At 50.9% G+C, this 21134-nt stretch overlaps 1 protein-coding gene across 1 annotated transcript in view; it reads left to right on the top strand.

Annotated features, from left to right (window-relative positions):
* CAD (carbamoyl-phosphate synthetase 2, aspartate transcarbamylase, and dihydroorotase) overlaps positions 1 to 21134 on the top strand; it is a 171245-nt gene that overhangs the window by 34271 nt on the left and 115840 nt on the right. Inside the window, 2 exon segments of the mRNA XM_075341406.1 lie at positions 89 to 231; positions 318 to 459. Of these exon segments, the coding sequence (XP_075197521.1) occupies positions 89 to 231; positions 318 to 459 (285 nt within the window).

Genomic DNA, 21134 nt, shown 5'->3' with positions numbered 1-21134 from the left:
CGAGGCCGCAGGGGGAGCACCGGTGTATAATATCACTATATATCCCCCCAGGGGACAATATTCATACCCGCCATCTGGCTCTTTGCAGGTGTAGACACTCGGGCTCTGACCAAGAAAATCCGAGAGTCTGGTACCATGCTGGGCAAACTGGTCCCACAGGGTACCGAGGAGAAGCAGGTGCCATATGACGACCCCGGGAAGAGGAACTTGGTGCAGGAGGTGTCGCTGAAGGTGAGTGGAGGGTGTGCCGGGCCCCTGGTTTTGGGCCCCTGATGCCAGGCTGTATGAGCTGTGCCCTCTTTGTCGTGTGTCCACAGGAGCCTCGTGTGTTTAACCCCGGAGGTGCTGTGAAGATCGCTGCTCTGGATTGTGGCCTCAAGTACAACCAGATCCGCTGCTTGTGCCAAAGAGGCGCAGAGGTGACCGTGCTGCCCTGGGACTCGCCCATTGATAGCCAAGGTAACGAGGGACAATGGACACCCCCTTGGGGTCTGTGTGTATGTGGAAACCAAGGGGATCGCACTGGAAAGTGCAGATATACAGCGGGGGAAAGAAGAATTGAACATGTCACTATATATCGGTAACAACCCATCCAATCCACACAGGCAAAGAAATCAAACCGTAGATGTCCAGAAATTATGTGTAGTAATGAGAAATGACACAGGGATAATGTATTGAGCAGAAAGAGAGGTGTAAAAAGCCTTGGAAAGTCCTGACACCCGCTGAAATCTGTCAGTAATAAGAAAGCAATCCTGCCACTTAGGGGAAAATATCAGCTGGTCCAACTGATGGCCAACAAAAAGGCATCTAATTAGCAGGGTGCCACACAAGAAACATCTCATGATGGGGAATACCAGTGAGCTGTCGCAAGACCTTCACAACCTTATTGTTACAAAACATCCCGATGGCATTGGTTACAGAAGAATTTCTAAACTGAAGTTTCCAGTGATTGTTGGAGCCATAATCCAGAAGTGGAAAGGACATCATTTTACCATAAACCGGCCACAACCCGGTGCTCTCCACAGACTATCAGAGAGGAGTGAAAACCATTGTCACAAGAATTGTCCAAGAGCCAAGGACACCTGTAGAGATCTACAGGAAGATCTGGAATCAGCAAGTACAGTTGTTTCTAAGAAAAGAACCAGTAATGCGCTCCCCCTCCATGGCCGGTATGCACGCTCCTGTATGCACACTCAATGCAGAGGACTCCACTTCTGAACAATAAGTAGGTTCAAGAGCATTTAAAGTTTACTCCACAGCATTTACAGAAGTCTGTGAAATCCTGGAGAATATAGTGTGGTCAGATGACACCAAAACTGAACTCTATGGAGGCCATAATACACAGCATGATTGCAGGCCAAGAGGAAATCACCCCAAAAATATCAACGGTGGAGTGGGGAGGTGGGAACATCATGGTGTGCAGCTGTTCTTCCGCAAACGGCACTGGCAAACTTCATTATAACTGAAGGAAGGATGAAAGGACAAATGTACAGACACATTCCTGATAAACATCTGCTGCCATCTATCCGGAGGATGAAGATGAAGCGAGGGAGGACATTTCAGAAGACAATGATCCCAAACACACGGCCAAGGAAACACACGGCCAAAGAAACTACCAACTGGTTTTAGAGAAAATAAATCTGTTAGAATGACCGAGCCAATCACCGGAGCTGAATCCAATAGCAAATGCATAGAAGGAACTAAAGCTGAGAGTTCATAGGAGCCGAGACCGGCAGGAGGTGAAGAGTGTTTGTGTAGAAGAATGGGCTAAATCCAAAATCCACCTGAGCAATGCAGGTGACTAGTGTCTCCATACAGGATGTGAGGAGTGTGTGCGGAAGAATGGGCCAAAATCCACCTGAGCAATGCAGGCGACTAGTGTCTCCATACAGGATGTGAGGAGTGTGTGCGGAAGAATGGGCCATAATCCACCTGAGCAATGCAGGTGACCAGTGTCTCCATACAGGATGTGAGGAGTGTGTGTGGAGGAATGGGGCAAAATCCACCTGAGCAATGCAGGCGACTAGTGTCTCCATACAGGATGTGAGTAGTGTGTGCAGAAGAATGGACCAAAATCCACCTGAGCAATGCAGGCGACTAGTGTCTCCATACAGGATGTGAGGAGTGTGTGCAGAAGAATGGGCCAAAATCCACCTGAGCAATGCAGGCGACTAGTGTCTCCATACAGGATGTGAGGAGTGTGTGCAGAAGAATGGGCCAAAATCCACCTGAGCAATGCAGGTGACTAGTGTCTCCATACAGGATGTGAGGAGTGTGTGTGGAAGAATAGACCAAAATCCACCTGAGCAATGCAGGCGACTAGTGTCTCCATACAGGATGTGAGGTGTGCGGAAGAATGGGCCAAAATCCACCTGAGCAATGCAGGCGACTAGTGTCTCCATACAGGATGTGAGGAGTGTGTGCGGAAGAATGGACCAAAATCCCCCTGAGCAATGCAGGCGACTAGTGTCTCCATACAGGATGTGAGGAGTGTGTGTGCGGAAGAATGGACCAAAATCCACCTGAGCAATGCAGGCGACTAGTGTCTCCATACAGGATGTGAGGAGTGTGTGCGGAAGAATGGGCCAAAATCCACTTGAGCAATGCAGGCGACTAGTGTCTCCATACAGGATGTGAGGAGTGTGTGCGGAAGAATGGGCCAAAATCCACCTGAGCAATGCAGGCGACTAGTGTCTCCATACAGGATGTGAGGAGTGTGTGCAGAAGAATGGGCCAAAATCCACCTGAGCAATGCAGGTGACTAGTGTCTCCATACAGGATGTGAGGAGTGTGTGCGGAAGAATGGACCAAAATCCACCTGAGCAATGCAGGCGACTAGTGTCTCCATACAGGATGTGAGGAGTGTGTGCAGAAGAATGGACCAAAATCCACCTGAGCAATGCAGGCGACTAGTGTCTCCATACAGGATGTGAGGAGTGTGTGCAGAAGAATGGGCCAAAATCCACCTGAGCAATGCAGGTGACTAGTGTCTCCATACAGGATGTGAGGAGTGTGTGCGGAAGAATGGACCAAAATCCACCTGAGCAATGCAGGTGACTAGTGTCTCCATACAGGATGTGAGGAATGTGTGCGGAAGAATGGGCCAAAATCCACCTGAGCAATGCAGGTGACTAGTGTCTCCATACAGGATGTGAGGAATGTGTGCGGAAGAATGGGCCAAAATCCACCTGAGCAATGCAGGCCACTAGTGTCTCCATACAGGATGTGAGGGGTGTGTGTGGAAGAATGGGCCAAAATCCACTTTAGCAATGCAGGCGACTAGTGTCTCCATACAGGATGTGAGGAGTGTGTGGAAGAATGGACCAAAATCCACCTGAGCAATGCAGGTGACTAGTGTCTCCATACAGGATGTGAGGAGTGTGTGCAGAAGAATGGGCCAAAATCCACCTGAGCAATGCAGGTGACTAGTGTCTCCATACAGAATGTGAGGAGTGTGTGCGGAAGAATGGGACAAAATCCACCTGAGCAATGCAGGTGACCAGTGTCTCCATACAGGATGTGAGGAGTGTGTGCGGAAGAATGGACCAAAATCCACCTGAGCAATGCAGGCGACTAGTGTCTCCATACAGGATGTGAGGAGTGTGTGTGCGGAAGAATGGCCCAAAATCCACCTGAGCAATGCAGGTGACTAGTGTCTCCATACAGGATGTGAGGAGTGTGTGCGGAAGAATGGGCTAAAATCCACCTGAGCAATGCAGGCGACTAGTGTCTCCATACAGGATGTGAGGAGTGTGTGCGGAAGAATGGGCCAAAATCCACCTGAGCAATGCAGGTGACTAGTGTCTCCATACAGGATGTGAGGAGTGTGTGCAGAAGAATGGGCCAAAATCCACCTGAGCAATGCAGGTGACTAGTGTCTCCATACAGGATGTGAGGAGTGTGTGCGGAAGAATGGACCAAAATCCACCTGAGCAACGCAGGAGATTAGTGTCTCCATACAGGATGTGAGGAGTGTGTGCGGAAGAATGGGCCAAAATCCACCTGAGCAATGCAGGCGACTAGTGTCTCCATACAGGATGTGAGGAGCGTGTGCAGAAGAATGGGCCAAAATCCACCTGAGCAATGCAGGCGACTAGTGTCTCCATACAGGATGTGAGGGAGTGTGTGTGCGGAAGAATGGGCCAAACTCCACCTGAGCAATGCAGGTGACTAGTGTCTCCATACAGGATGTGAGTGTGTGTGCGGAAGAATGGGCCAAAATCCACCTGAGCAATGCAGGCGACTAGTGTCTCCATACAGGATGTGAGGAGCGTGTGCAGAAGAATGGGCCAAAATCCACCTGAGCAATGCAGGCGACTAGTGTCTCCATACAGGATGTGAGGGAGTGTGTGCAGAAGAATGGACCAAAATCCACCTGAGCAATGCAGGCGACTAGTGTCTCCATACAGGATGTGAGGAGCGTGTGCAGAAGAATGGGCCAAAATCCACCTGAGCAATGCAGGCGACTAGTGTCTCCATACAGGATGTGAGGGAGTGTGTGCAGAAGAATGGACCAAAATCCACCTGAGCAATGCAGGTGACTAGTGTCTCCATACAGGATGTGAGGAGTGTGTGTGCGGAAGAATGGGCCAAAATCCCCCTGAGCAATGCAGGTGACTAGTGTCTCCATACAGGATGTGAGGAGTGTGTGCAGAAGAATGGGCCAAAATCCACCTGAGCAATGCAGGCGAGTAGTGTCTCCATACAGAATGTGAGGAGTGTGTGTGGAAGAATGGGCCAAAATCCACCTGAGCAATGCAGGGACTAGTGTCTCCATACAGGATGTGAGGAGTGTGTGCGGAAGAATGGGCCAAAATCCACCTGAGCAATGCAGGCGACTAGTGTCTCCATACAGGATGTGAGGAGTGTGTGCGGAAGAATGGGCCAAAATCCACCTGAGCAATGCATGCGACTAGTGTCTCCATACAGGATGTGAGGAGTGTGTGCAGAAGAATGGGCCAAAATCCACCTGAGCAATGCAGGCGAGTAGTGTCTCCATACAGAATGTGAGGAGTGTGTGCGGAAGAATGGGCCAAAATCCACCTGAGCAATGCAGGGACTAGTGTCTCCATACAGGATGTGAGGAGTGTGTGCGGAAGAATGGACCAAAATCCACCTGAGCAATGCAGGCGACTAGTGTCTCCATACAGGATGTGAGGAGTGTGTGTGCGGAAGAATGGACCAAAATCCACCTGAGCAATGCAGGCGACTAGTGTCTCCATACAGGATGTGAGGAGTGTGTGTGCGGAAGAATGGACCAAAATCCACCTGAGCAATGCAGGGACTAGTGTCTCCATACAGGATGTGAGGAGTGTGTGCAGAAGAATGGGCCAAAATCCACCTGAGCAATGCAGGCGACTAGTGTCTCCATACAGGATGTGAGGAGTGTGTGTGGAAGAATGGACCAAAATCCACCTGAGCAATGCAGGCGACTAGTGTCTCCATACAGGATGTGAGGAGTGTGTGCGGAAGAATGGGCCAAAATCCACCTGAGCAATGCAGGCGACTAGTGTCTCCATACAGGATGTGAGGAGTGTGCGCAGAAGAATGGGCCAAAATCCACCTGAGCAATGCAGGTGACTAGTGTCTCCATACAGGATGTGAGGAGTGTGTGCGGAAGAATGGGCCAAAATCCACCTGAGCAATGCAGGGACTAGTGTCTCCATACAGGATGTGAGGAGTGTGTGCAGAAGAATGGACCAAAATCCACCTGAGCAATGCAGGCGAGTAGTGTCTCCATACAGAATGTGAGGAGTGTGTGCGGAAGAATGGGCCAAAATCCACCTGAGCAATGCAGGGACTAGTGTCTCCATACAGGATGTGAGGAGTGTGTGCGGAAGAATGGACCAAAATCCACCTGAGCAATGCAGGCGACTAGTGTCTCCATACAGGATGTGAGGAGTGTGTGCAGAAGAATGGGCCAAAATCCACCTGAGCAATGCAGGCGACTAGTGTCTCTATACAGGATGTGAGGAGTGTGTGTGCGGAAGAATGGGCCAAAATCCACCTGAGCAATGCAGGCGACTAGTGTCTCCATACAGGATGTGAGGAGTGTGTGCGGAAGAATGGACCAAAATCCACCTGAGCAATGCAGGGACTAGTGTCTCCATACAGGATGTGAGGAGCGTGTGCAGAAGAATGGGCCAAAATCCACCTGAGCAATGCAGGCGACTAGTGTCTCCATACAGGATGTGAGGAGTGTGTGTGGAAGAATGGGCCAAAATCCACCTGAGCAATGCAGGCGACTAGTGTCTCCATACAGGATGTGAGGAGCGTGTGCAGAAGAATGGACCAAAATCCACCTGAGCAATGCAGGGACTAGTGTCTCCATACAGGATGTGAGGAGCGTGTGCAGAAGAATGGGCCAAAATCCACCTGAGCAATGCAGGCGACTAGTGTCCCCATACAGGATGTGAGGAGTGTGTGTGGAAGAATGGACCAAAATCCACCTGAGCAATGCAGGCGACTAGTGTCTCCATACAGGATGTGAGGAGTGTGTGTGCGGAAGAATGGACCAAAATCCCACCTGAGCAATGCAGGTGACTAGTGTCTCCATACAGGATGTGAGGAGTGTGTGCAGAAGAATGGGACAAAATCCACCTGAGCAATGCAGGGACTAGTGTCTCCATACAGGATGTGAGGAGTGTGTGCGGAAGAATGGGCCAAATCCACCTGAGCAATGCAGGTGACTAGTGTCTCCATACAGGATGTGAGGAGTGTGTGCAGAGGAATGGGCCAAAATCCACCTGAGCAATGCAGGGACTAGTGTCTCCATACAGGATGTGAGGAGTGTGTGCAGAGGAATGGGCCAAAATCCACCTGAGCAATGCAGGGGACTAGTGTCTCCATACAGGATGTGAGGAGTGTGTGCGGAAGAATGAGCCAAAATCCACCTGAGCAATGCAGGCGACTAGTGTCTCCATACAGGATGTGAGGAGTGTGTGCGGAAGAATGGGCCAAAATCCACCTGAGCAATGCAGGCGACTAGTGTCTCCATACAGGATGTGAGGAGTGTGTGCGGAAGAATGGGCCAAAATCCACCTGAGCAATGCAGATGACTAGTGTCTCCATACAGGATGTGAGGAGTGTGTGCGGAAGAATGGACCAAACTCCACCTGAGCAATGCAGGCGACTAGTGTCTCCATACAGGATGTGAGGAGTGTGTGTGGAAGAATGAGCCAAAATCCACCTGAGCAATGCAGGTGACTAGTGTCTCCATACAGGATGTGAGGAGTGTGTGTGCGGAAGAATGGCCAAAATCCACCTGAGCAATGCAGGCGACTAGTGTCTCCATACAGGATGTGAGGAGTGTGTGCAGAAGAATGAGCCAAAATCCACCTGAGCAATGCAGGCGACTAGTGTCTCCATACAGGATGTGAGGAGTGTGTGTGCGGAAGAATGGCCAAAATCCACCTGAGCAATGCAGGTGACTAGTGTCTCCATACAGGATGTGAGGAGTGTGTGCAGAAGAATGGGCCAAAATCCACCTGAGCTATGCAGGCGACTAGTGTCTCCATACAGGATGTGAGGAGTGTGTGCGGAAGAATGGACCAAAATCCACCTGAGCTATGCAGGCGACTAGTGTCTCCATACAGGATGTGAGGAGCGTGTGCAGAAGAATGGTCCAAAATCCACCTGAGCAATGCAGGCGACTAGTGTCTCCATACAGGATGTGAGGGAGTGTGTGTGCGGAAGAATGGGCCAAAATACACCAGAGCAATGCAGGCGACTAGTGTCTCCATACAGGATGTGAGGAGTGTGTGCAGAAGAATGGGCCAAAATCCACCTGAGCAATGCAGGCGACTAGTGTTTCCATACAGGATGTGAGGAGTGTGTGCAGAAGAATGGGCCAAAATCCACCTGAGCAATGCAGGCGACTAGTGTCTCCATACAGGATGTGAGGAGTGTGTGCAGAAGAATGGGCCAAAATCCACCTGAGCAATGCAGGCGACTAGTGTCTCCATACAGGATGTGAGGAGTGTGTGCAGAAGAATGGGCCAAAATCCACCTGAGCAATGCAGGCGACTAGTGTCTCCATACAGGATGTGAGGGAGTGTGTGCAGAAGAATGGGCCAAAATCCACCTGTGCAATGCAGCGACTAGTGTCTCCATACAGGATGTGAGGAGTGTGTGCAGAAGAATGGGCCAAAATCCACCTGAGCAATGCAGGTGACTAGTGTCTCCATACAGGATGTGAGGAGTGTGCAGAAGAATGGGCCAAAATCCACCTGAGCAATGCAGGCGACTAGTGTCTCCTTACAGGATGTGAGGAGTGTGTGTGCGGAAGAATGGGCCAAAATCCTCCTGAGCAATGCAGGTGACTAGTGTCTCCATACGGGATGTTAGGAGTGTGTGCGGAAGAATGGACCAAAATCCACCTGAGCAATGCAGGCGACTAGTGTCTCCATACAGGATGTGAGGAGTGTGTGCAGAAGAATGGACCAAAATCCATCTGAGCAATGCAGGCGACTAGTGTCTCCATACAGGATGTGAGGAGTGTGTGCGGAAGAATGGACCAAAATCCACCTGAGCAATGCAGGTGACTAGTGTCTCCATACAGGATGTGAGGAGTGTGTGCGGAAGAATGGGCCAAAATCCCCCTAAGCAATGCAGGCGACTAGTGTCTCCATACAGGATGTGAGGAGTGTGTGCGGAAGAATGGGCCAAAATCCACCTGAGCAATGCAGGTGACTAGTGTCTCCATACAGGTTGTGAGGAGTGTGCGGAAGAATGGACCAAAATCCACCTGAGCAATGCAGGCCACTAGTGTCTCCATACAGGATGTGAGGAATGTGTGTGCGGATGTATGGGCCAAAAACCACCTGAGCAATGCAGGCGACTAGTGTCTCCATACAGGATGTGAGGAGTGTGTGCGGAAGAATGGACCAAAATCCACCTGAGCAATGCAGGTGACTAGTGTCTCCATACAGGATGTGAGGAGTGTGTGCGGAAGAATGGGCCAAAATCCCCCTGAGCAATGCAGGCGACTAGTGTCTCCATACAGGATGTGAGGAGTGTGTGTGGAAGAATGGGCCAAAATCCACCTGAGCAATGCAGGTGACTAGTGTCTCCATACAGGATGTGAGGAGTGTGTGCGGAAGAATGGGCCAAAATCCACCTGAGCAATGCAGGAGACTAGTGTCTCCATACAGGATGTGAGGAGTGTGTGCGGAAGAATGGCCCAAAATCCACCTGAGCAATGCAGGCGACTAGTGTCTCCATACAGGATGTGAGGAGTGTGTGCAGAAGAATGGGCCAAAATCCACCTGAGCAATGCAGGCGACTAGTGTCTCCATACAGGATGTGAGGAGTGTGTGTGCGCGGAAGAATGGACCAAAATCCCACCTGAGCAATGCAGGTGACTAGTGTCTGCATACAGGATGTGAGGAGTGTGTGCAGAAGAATGGGACAAAATCCACCTGAGCAATGCAGGGACTAGTGTCTCCATACAGGATGTGAGGAGTGTGTGCGGAAGAATGAGCCAAAATCCACCTGAGCAATGCAGGTGACTAGTGTCTCCATACAGGATGTGAGGAGTGTGTGCAGAAGAATGGGCCAAAATCCACCTGAGCAATGCAGGCGACTAGTGTCTCCATACAGGATGTGAGGGAGTGTGTGTGCGGAAGAATGGGCCAAAATACACCAGAGCAATGCAGGCGACTAGTGTCTCCATACAGGATGTGAGGAGTGTGTGCAGAAGAATGGGCCAAAATCCACCTGAGCAATGCAGGCGACTACTGTCTCCATACAGGATGTGAGGAGTGTGTGCAGAAGAATGGGCCAAAATCCACCTGAGCAATGCAGGCGACTAGTGTCTCCATACAGGATGTGAGGAGTGTGTGCAGAAGAATGGGCCAAAATCCACCTGAGCAATGCAGGGGACTAGTGTCTCCATACAGGATGTGAGGAGTGTGTGCGGAAGAATGGGCCAAAATCCACCTGAGCAATGCAGGCGACTAGTGTCTCCATACAGGATGTGAGGAGTGTGTGCGGAAGAATGGGCCAAAATCCACCTGAGCAATGCAGGGACTAGTGTCTCCATACAGAATGTGAGGAGTGTGTGCGGAAGAATGGACCAAAATCCACCTGAGCAATGCAGATGACTAGTGTCTCCATACAGAATGTGAGGAGTGTGTGCGGAAGAATGGACCAAAATCCACCTGAGCAATGCAGGCGACTAGTGTCTCCATACAGGATGTGAGGAGTGTGTGCGGAAGAATGGCCAAAATCCACCTGAGCAATGCAGGTGACTAGTGTCTCCATACAGGATGTGAGGAGTGTGTGCAGAAGAATGGACCAAAATCCACCTGAGCTATGCAGGCGACTAGTGTCTCCATACAGGATGTGAGGAGCGTGTGCAGAAGAATGGTCCAAAATCCACCTGAGCAATGCAGGCGACTAGTGTCTCCATACAGGATGTGAGGGAGTGTGTGTGCGGAAGAATGGGCCAAAATACACCAGAGCAATGCAGGCGACTAGTGTCTCCATACAGGATGTGAGGAGTGTGTGCAGAAGAATGGGCCAAAATCCACCTGAGCAATGCAGGCGACTAGTGTTTCCATACAGGATGTGAGGAGTGTGTGCAGAAGAATGGGCCAAAATCCACCTGAGCAATGCAGGGACTAGTGTCTCCATACAGAATGTGAGGAGTGTGTGCAGAAGAATGGGCCAAAATCCACCTGTGCAATGCAGGCGACTAGTGTCTCCATACAGGATGTGAGGAGTGTGTGCGGAAGAATGAGCCAAAATCCACCTGAGCAATGCAGGTGACCAGTGTCTCCATACAGGATGTGAGGAGTGTGTGCGGAAGAATGGGCCAAAATCCCCCTGAGCAATGCAGGCGACTAGTGTCTCCATACAGGATGTGAGGAGTGTGTGCGGAAGAATGGGCCAAAATCCACCTGAGCAATGCAGGTGACTAGTGTCTCCATACAGGTTGTGAGGAGTGTGCGGAAGAATGGACCAAAATCCACCTGAGCAATGCAGGCCACTAGTGTCTCCATACAGGATGTGAGGAATGTGTGTGCGGATGTATGGGCCAAAAACCACCTGAGCAATGCAGGCGACTAGTGTCTCCATACAGGATGTGAGGAGTGTGTGCGGAAGAATGGACCAAAATCCACCTGAGCAATGCAGGTGACTAGTGTCTCCATACAGGATGTGAGGAGTGTGTGCGGAAGAATGGGCCAAAATCCCCCTGAGCAATGCAGGCGACTAGTGTCTCCATACAGGATGTGAGGAGTGTGTGTGGAAGAATGGGCCAAAATCCACCTGAGCAATGCAGGTGACTAGTGTCTCCATACAGGATGTGAGGAGTGTGTGCGGAAGAATGGGCCAAAATCCACCTGAGCAATGCAGGAGACTAGTGTCTCCATACAGGATGTGAGGAGTGTGTGCGGAAGAATGGCCCAAAATCCACCTGAGCAATGCAGGCGACTAGTGTCTCCATACAGGATGTGAGGAGTGTGTGCAGAAGAATGGGCCAAAATCCACCTGAGCAATGCAGGCGACTAGTGTCTCCATACAGGATGTGAGGAGTGTGTGTGCGCGGAAGAATGGACCAAAATCCCACCTGAGCAATGCAGGTGACTAGTGTCTGCATACAGGATGTGAGGAGTGTGTGCAGAAGATTTGGACAAAATCCACCTGAGCAATGCAGGGACTAGTGTCTCCATACAGGATGTGAGGAGTGTGTGCGGAAGAATGAGCCAAAATCCACCTGAGCAATGCAGGTGACTAGTGTCTCCATACAGGATGTGAGGAGTGTGTGCAGAAGAATGGGCCAAAATCCACCTGAGCAATGCAGGCGACTAGTGTCTCCATACAGGATGTGAGGGAGTGTGTGTGCGGAAGAATGGGCCAAAATACACCAGAGCAATGCAGGCGACTAGTGTCTCCATACAGGATGTGAGGAGTGTGTGCAGAAGAATGGGCCAAAATCCACCTGAGCAATGCAGGCGACTACTGTCTCCATACAGGATGTGAGGAGTGTGTGCAGAAGAATGGGCCAAAATCCACCTGAGCAATGCAGGCGACTAGTGTCTCCATACAGGATGTGAGGAGTGTGTGCAGAAGAATGGGCCAAAATCCACCTGAGCAATGCAGGGGACTAGTGTCTCCATACAGGATGTGAGGAGTGTGTGCGGAAGAATGGGCCAAAATCCACCTGAGCAATGCAGGCGACTAGTGTCTCCATACAGGATGTGAGGAGTGTGTGCGGAAGAATGGGCCAAAATCCACCTGAGCAATGCAGGGACTAGTGTCTCCATACAGAATGTGAGGAGTGTGTGCGGAAGAATGGACCAAAATCCACCTGAGCAATGCAGATGACTAGTGTCTCCATACAGAATGTGAGGAGTGTGTGCGGAAGAATGGACCAAAATCCACCTGAGCAATGCAGGCGACTAGTGTCTCCATACAGGATGTGAGGAGTGTGTGCGGAAGAATGGCCAAAATCCACCTGAGCAATGCAGGTGACTAGTGTCTCCATACAGGATGTGAGGAGTGTGTGCAGAAGAATGGACCAAAATCCACCTGAGCTATGCAGGCGACTAGTGTCTCCATACAGGATGTGAGGAGCGTGTGCAGAAGAATGGTCCAAAATCCACCTGAGCAATGCAGGCGACTAGTGTCTCCATACAGGATGTGAGGGAGTGTGTGTGCGGAAGAATGGGCCAAAATACACCAGAGCAATGCAGGCGACTAGTGTCTCCATACAGGATGTGAGGAGTGTGTGCAGAAGAATGGGCCAAAATCCACCTGAGCAATGCAGGCGACTAGTGTTTCCATACAGGATGTGAGGAGTGTGTGCAGAAGAATGGGCCAAAATCCACCTGAGCAATGCAGGGACTAGTGTCTCCATACAGAATGTGAGGAGTGTGTGCAGAAGAATGGGCCAAAATCCACCTGTGCAATGCAGGCGACTAGTGTCTCCATACAGGATGTGAGGAGTGTGTGCGGAAGAATGAGCCAAAATCCACCTGAGCAATGCAGGTGACCAGTGTCTCCATACAGGATGTGAGGAGTGTGTGCGGAAGAATGGGCCAAAATCCACCTGAGCAATGCAGGCGACTAGTGTCTCCATACAGGATGTGAGGAGTGTGTGCAGAAGAATGGGCCAAAATCCACCTGAGCAATGCAGGCGACTAGTGTCTCCATACAGGATGTGAGGAGTGTGTGCAGAAGAATGGGCCAAAATCCACCTGAGCAATGCAGGTGACTAGTGTCTCCATACAGGATGTGAGGAGTGTGTGCAGAAGAATGGGCCAAAATCCACCTGAGCAATGCAGGCGAGTAGTGTCTCCATACGGAATGTGAGGAGTGTGTGCGGAAGAATGGGCCAAAATCCACCTGAGCAATGCAGGCGACTAGTGTCTCCATACAGGATGTGAGGAGTGTGTGTGGAAGAATGGGCCAAAATCCACCTGAGCAATGCAGGTGACTAGTGTCTCCATACAGGATGTGAGGAGTGTGTGCGGAAGAATGGGCCAAAATCCACCTGAGCAATGCAGGGGACTAGTGTCTCCATACAGGATGTGAGGAGTGTGTGCGGAAGAATGGCCAAAATCCACCTGAGCAATGCAGGTGACTAGTGTCTCCATACAGGATGTGAGGAGTGTGTGCAGAAGAATGGGCCAAAATCCACCTGAGCTATGCAGGCGACTAGTGTCTCCATACAGGATGTGAGGAGTGTGTGCGGAAGAATGGACCAAAATCCACCTGAGCTATGCAGGCGACTAGTGTCTCCATACAGGATGTGAGGAGCGTGTGCAGAAGAATGGTCCAAAATCCACCTGAGCAATGCAGGCGACTAGTGTCTCCATACAGGATGTGAGGGAGTGTGTGTGCGGAAGAATGGGCCAAAATACACCAGAGCAATGCAGGCGACTAGTGTCTCCATACAGGATGTGAGGAGTGTGTGCAGAAGAATGGGCCAAAATCCACCTGAGCAATGCAGGCGACTAGTGTTTCCATACAGGATGTGAGGAGTGTGTGCAGAAGAATGGGCCAAAATCCACCTGAGCAATGCAGGCGACTAGTGTCTCCATACAGGATGTGAGGAGTGTGTGCAGAAGAATGGGCCAAAATCCACCTGAGCAATGCAGGCGACTAGTGTCTCCATACAGGATGTGAGGAGTGTGTGCAGAAGAATGGGCCAAAATCCACCTGAGCAATGCAGGTGACTAGTGTCTCCATACAGGATGTGAGGAGTGTGTGCAGAAGAATGGGCCAAAATCCACCTGAGCAATGCAGGCGAGTAGTGTCTCCATACGGAATGTGAGGAGTGTGTGCGGAAGAATGGGCCAAAATCCACCTGAGCAATGCAGGGACTAGTGTCTCCATACAGGATGTGAGGAGTGTGTGTGCGGAAGAATGGGCCAAAATCCACCTGAGCAATGCAGGTGACTAGTGTCTCCATACAGAATGTGAGGAGTGTGTGCGGAAGAATGGGCCATAATCCACCTGAGCAATGCAGGCGACTAGTGTCTCCATACAGGATGTGAGGAGTGTGCGCGGAAGAATGGGCCAAAATGCTCCTGAGCAATGCAGGTGACTAGTATCTCCATACAGGATGTGAGGAGTGTGTGCGGAACAATGGGCCAAAATCCACCTGAGCAATGCAGCTGACTAGTGTCTCCATACAGGATGTGAGGAGTGTGTGCAGAAGAATGGGCCAAAATCCACCTGAGCAATGCAGGTGACTAGTGTCTCCATACAGGATGTGAGGAGTGTGTGCGGAAGAATGGGCCAAAATCCACCTGAGCATTGCAGGCGACTAGTGTCTCCATACAGGATGTGAGGAGTGTGTGCAGAAGAATGGGCCAAAATCCACCTGAGCAATGCAGGCGACTAGTGTCTCCATACAGGATGTGAGGAGTGTGTGTGGAAGAATGGGCCAAAATCCACCTGAGCAATGCAGGAGACTAGTGTCTCCATACAGGATGTGAGGAGTGTGTGCGGAAGAATTGGCCAAAATCCACCCGAGCAATGCAGGCGACTAGTGTCTCCATACAGGATGTGAGGAGTGTGTGCGGAAGAATGGGCCAAAATCCACCTGAGCAATGCAGGCGACTAGTGTCTCCATACAGGATGTGAGGAGTGTGTGCAGAAGAATGGGCCAAAATCCACCTGAGCAATGAAGGTGACTAGTGTCTCCATACAGGATGTGAGGAGTGTGTGCGGAAGAATTGACCAAAATCCACCTGAGCAATGCAGGGACTAGTGTCTCCATACAGGATGTGAGGAGTGTGTGCGGAAGAATGGGCCAAAATCCACCTGAGCAATGCTGGAGACCAGTGTCTCCATACAGGATGTGAGGAGTGTGTGCGGAAGAATGGGCCAAAATCCACCTGAGCAATGCAGGTGACTAGTGTCTCCATACAGGATGTGAGGAGTGTGTGCGGAAGAATGGGCCAAAATCCACCTGAGCAATGCAGGTGACTAGTGTCTCCATACAGGATGTGAGGAGTGTGTGCAGAAGAATGGCCAAAATCCACCTGAGCAATGCAGGTGACTAGTGTCTCCATACAGGATGTGAGGAGTGTGTGCGGAAGAATGGGCCAAAATCCACCTGAGCAATGCAGGCGACTAGTGTCTCCATACAGGATGTGAGGAGTGTGTGTGGAAGAATGGGCCAAAATCCACCTGAGCAATGCAGGTGACTAGTGTCTCCATACAGGATGTGAGGAGTGTGTGCAGAAGAATGGGCCAAAATCCACCTGAGCAATGCAGGTGACTAGTGTCTCCATACAGGATGTGAGGAGTGTGTGTGCGGAAGAATGGCCCAAAATCCACCTGAGCAATGCAGGTGACTAGTGTCTCCATACAGGATGTGAGGAGTGTGTGCGGAAGAATGGACCAAAATCCACCTGAGCAATGCAGGCGACTAGTGTCTCCATACAGGATGTGAGGAGTGTGTGCGGAAGAATGGGCCAAAATCCACCTGAGCAATGCAGGGACTAGTGTCTCCATACAGGATGTGAGGGGTGTGTGTGCGGAAGAATGGGCCAAAATCCACCTGAGCAATGCAGGTGACTAGTGTCTCCATACAGAATGTGAGGAGTGTGTGCGGAAGAATGGGCCATAATCCACCTGAGCAATGCAGGCGACTAGTGTCTCCATACAGGATGTGAGGAGTGTGCGCGGAAGAATGGGCCAAAATGCTCCTGAGCAATGCAGGTGACTAGTATCTCCATACAGGATGTGAGGAGTGTGTGCGGAACAATGGGCCAAAATCCACCTGAGCAATGCAGCTGACTAGTGTCTCCATACAGGATGTGAGGAGTGTGTGCAGAAGAATGGGCCAAAATCCACCTGAGCAATGCAGGTGACTAGTGTCTCCATACAGGATGTGAGGAGTGTGTGCGGAACAATGGGCCAAAATCCACCTGAGCAATGCAGGTGACTAGTGTCTCCATACAGGATGTGAGGAGTGTGTGCGGAAGAATGGGCCAAAATCCACCTGAGCAATGCAGGGACTAGTGTCTCCATACAGGATGTGAGGAGTGTGCGGAAGAATGGACCAAAATCCACCTGAGCAATGCAGGCCACTAGTGTCTCCATACAGGATGTGAGGAGTGTGTGCGGAAGAATGGGCCATAATCCACCTTAGCAATGCAGGTGACTAGTGTCTCCATACAGGATGTGAGGAGTGTGTGTGTGGAAGAATGGGCCAAAATCCACCTTAGCAATGCAGGTGACTAGTGTCTCCATACAGGATGTGAGGAGTGTGTGCGGAAGAATGGGCCAAAATCCACCTGAGCAATGCAGGTGACTAGTGTCTCCATACAGGAGGCGAGGAGTGTGTGCGGAAGAATGGCCCAAAATCCACCTGAGCAATGCAGGCGACTAGTGTCTCCATACAGGATGTGAGGAGTGTGTGCGGAGGAAGAATGGGCCAAAATCCACCTGAGCAATGCAGGCGACTAGTGTCTCCATACAGGATGTGAGGAGTGTGTGCAGAAGAATGGGCCAAAATCCACCTGAGCAATGCAGGCGACTAGTGTCTCCATACAGGATGTGAGGAGTGTGTGCAGAAGAATGGGCCAAAATCCACCTGAGCAATGCAGGTGACTAGTGTCTCCATACAGGATGTGAGGAGTGTGTGCGGAAGAATGGCCAAAATCCACCTGAGCAATGCAGGGGACTAGTGTCTCCATACAGGATGTGAGGAGTGTGTGCAGAAGAATGGGCCAAAATCCACCTGAGCAATGAAGGTGACTAGTGTCTCCATACAGGATGTGAGGAGTGTGTGCGGAAGAATGGGCCAAAATCCACCTGAGCAATGCATGCGACTAGTGTCTCCATACAGGATGTGAGGAGTGTGTGCGGAAGAATGGGCCAAAATCCACCTGAGCAATGCAGGGACTAGTGTCTCCATACAGGATGTGAGGAGTGTGTGCGGAAGAATGGCCAAAATCCACCTGAGCAATGCAGGTGACTAGTGTCTCCATACAGGATGTGAGGAGTGTGTGCGGAAGAATTGACCAAAATCCACCTGAGCAATGCAGGGACTAGTGTCTCCATACAGGATGTGAGGAGTGTGTGCGGAAGAATGGGCCAAAATCCACCTGAACAATGCAGGCGACTAGTGTCTCCATACAGGATGTGAGGAGTGTGTGCGGAAGAATGGGCCAAAATCCACCTGAGCAATGCTGGAGACCAGTGTCTCCATACAGGATGTGAGGAGTGTGTGCGGAAGAATGGGCCAAACTCCACCTGAGCAATGCAGGTGACTAGTGTCTCCATACAGGATGTGAGGAGTGTGTGCGGAAGAATGGGCCAAAATCCACCTGAGCAATGCAGGTGACTAGTGTCTCCATACAGGATGTGAGGAGTGTGCGGAAGAATGGACCAAACTCCACCTGAGCAATGCAGGTGACTAGTGTCTCCATACAGGATGTGAGGAGTGTGTGTGCGGAAGAATGGGCCAAAATCCTCCTGAGCAATGCAGGTGACTAGTGTCTCCATACAGGATGTGAGGAGTGTGTGTGGAAGAATGGGCCAAAATCCACCTGAACAATGCAGGCGACTAGTGTCTCCATACAGGATGTGAGGAGTGTGTGCGGAAGAATGGGCCAAAATCCACCTGAGCAATGCAGGCGACTAGTGTCTCCATACAGGATGTGAGGAGTGTGTGTGGAAGAATGGACAAAATCCACCTGAGCAATGCAGGTGACTAGTGTCTCCATACAGGATGTGAGGAGTGTGTGTGCGGAAGAATGGGCCAAAATCCTCCTGAGCAATGCAGGTGACTAGTGTCTCCATACAGGATGTGAGGAGTGTGTGCGGAAGAATGGGCCAAAATCCACCTGAGCAATGCAGGCGACTAGTGTCTCCATACAGGATGTGAGGAGTGTGTGCGGAAGAATGGACAAAATCCACCTGAGCAATGCAGGTGACTAGTGTCTCCATACAGGATGTGAGGAGTGTGCGCGGAAGAATGGGCCAAAATGCTCCTGAGCAATGCAGGTGACTAGTGTCTCCATACAGGATGTGAGGAGTGTGTGCGAAAGAATGGGCCAAAATCCACCTGAGCAATGCAGGTGACTAGTGTCTCCATACAGGATGTGAGGAGTGTGTGGAGGAATGGGCCAAAATCCACCTGAGCAATGCAGGTGACTAGTGTCTCCATACAGGATGTGAGGAGTGTGTGCGGAAGAATGGGCCAAAATCCACCTGAGCAATGCAGGCGACTAGTGTCTCCATACAGGATGTGAGGAGTGTGTGTGGAGGAATGGGCCAAAATCCACCTGAGCAATGCAGGTGACTAGTGTCTCCATACAGGATGTGAGGAGTGTGTGCGGAAGAATGGGCCAAAATCCACCTGAGCAATGCAGGTGACTAGTGTCTCCATACAGCATGTGAGGAGTGTGTGTGCGGAAGAATGGGCCAAAATCCACCTGAGCAATGCAGGGACTAGTGTCTCCATACAGGATGTGAGGAGTGTGTGCGGAAGAATGGGCCAAAATCCACCTGAGCAATGCAGGCGACTAGTGTCTCCATACAGGATGTGAGGAGTGTGTGCAGAAGAATGGGCCAAAATCCTCCTGAGCAATGCAGGTGACTAGTGTCTCCATACAGGATGTGAAGAGTGTGCGGAAGAATGGGCCAAAATCCACCTGAGCAATGCAGGCGACTAGTGTCTCCATACAGGATGTGAGGAGTGTGTACAGAAGAATTGGCCAAAATCCACCTGAGCAATGCAGGCGACTAGTGTCTCCATACAGGATGTGAGGAGTGTGTGCGGAAGAATGGGCCAAAATCCACCTGAGCAATGCAGGCGACTAGTGTCTCCATACAGGATGTGAAGAGTGTGTGCAGAAGAATGGGCCAAAATCCACCTGAGCAATGCAGGCGACTAGTGTCTCCATACAGGATGTGAGGAGTGTGTGCAGAAGAATGGACCAAAATCCACCTGAGCAATGCAGGCGACTAGTGTCTCCATACAGGATGAGAGGAGTGTGTGAGAAAGAATGGCCCAAAATCCACCTGAGCAATGCAGGGACTAGTGTCTCCATACAGGATGAGAGGAGTGTGTGAGAAAGAATGGCCCAAAATCCACCTGAGCAATGCAGGTGACTAGTATCTCCATACAGGATGTGAGGAGTGTGTGCAGAAGAATGGGCCAAAATCCACCTGAGCAATGCAGGCGACTAGTGTCTCCATACAGGATGTGAGGAGTGTGTGTGCGGAAGAGTGGACCAAAATCCACCTGAGCAATGCAGGCGACTAGTGTCTCCATACAGGATGTGAGGAGTGTGTGCGGAAGAATGGACCAAATTCCACCTGAGCAATGCAGGCGACTAGTGTCTCCATACAGGATGAGAGGAGTGTGTGCGGAAGAATGGGCCAAAATCCACCTGACCAAACCAGGGGACTAGTGTCTCCATACAGGATGTGAGGAGTGTGTGCAGAAGAATGGGCCAAAATCCACCTGAGCAATGCAGGGGACTAGTGTCTTCATACAGGATGTGAGGAGTGTGTGCGGAAGAATGGGCCAAAATCCACCTGAGCAATGCAGGTGACTAGTGTCTCCATACAGGATGTGAGGAGTGTGTGCGGAAGAATGGGCCAAAATTCACCTGAGCAATGCAGGTGACTAGTGTCTCCATACAGGATGTGAGGAGTGTGTGCGGAAGAATGGGCCAAAATCCACCTGAGCAATGCAGGGACTAGTGTCTCCATACAGGATGTGAGGAGCGTGTGCGGAAGAATGGACCCAAATCCACCTGAGCAATGCAGGTAACTAGTGTCTCCATACAGGATGTGAGGAGTGTGTGCAGAAGAATGGGCCAAAATCCACCTGAGCAATGCAGGCGACTAGTGTCTCCATACAGGATGTGAGGAGTGTGTGCGGAAGAATGAGCCAAAATCCACCTGAGCAATGCAGGGACTAGTGTCTCCATACAGGATGTGAGGAGTGTGTGCGGAAGAATGGGCCAAAATCCACCTGAGCAATGCAGGCGACTAGTGTCTCCATACAGGATGTGAGGAGTGTGTGCGGAAGAATGGACCAAAATCCACCTGAGCAATGCAGGGACTAGTGTCTCCATACAGGATGTGAGGAGCGTGTGCAGAAGAATGGGCCAAAATCCACCTGAGCAATGCAGGCGACTAGTGTCTCCATACAGGATGTGAGGAGTGTGTGCGGAAGAATGGGCCAAAATCCACCTGAGCAATGCAGGCGACTAGTGTCTCCATACAGGATGTGAGGAGTGTGTGCGGAAGAATGGGCCAAAATCCACCTGAGCAATGCAGGGACTAGTGTCTCCATACAGGATGTGAGGAGCGTGTGCGGAAGAATGGACCCAAATCCACCTGAGCAATGCAGGTAACTAGTGTCTCCATACAGGATGTGAGGAGTGTGTGCAGAAGAATGGGCCAAAATCCACCTGAGCAATGCAGGCGACTAGTGTCTCCATACAGGATGTGAGGAGTGTGTGCGGAAGAATGAGCCAAAATCCACCTGAGCAATGCAGGGACTAGTGTCTCCATACAGGATGTGAGGAGTGTGTGCGGAAGAATGGGCCAAAATCCACCTGAGCAATGCAGGCGACTAGTGTCTCCATACAGGATGTGAGGAGTGTGTGCGGAAGAATGGACCAAAATCCACCTGAGCAATGCAGGGACTA

Source organism: Anomaloglossus baeobatrachus, chromosome 3 (assembly GCF_048569485.1).
Source record: "Anomaloglossus baeobatrachus isolate aAnoBae1 chromosome 3, aAnoBae1.hap1, whole genome shotgun sequence".
NCBI lineage: Eukaryota > Metazoa > Chordata > Amphibia > Anura > Aromobatidae > Anomaloglossus > Anomaloglossus baeobatrachus.
Note: the sequence above shows the minus strand (reverse complement) of the source record. Positions and strands in the feature narration are given on the sequence as shown.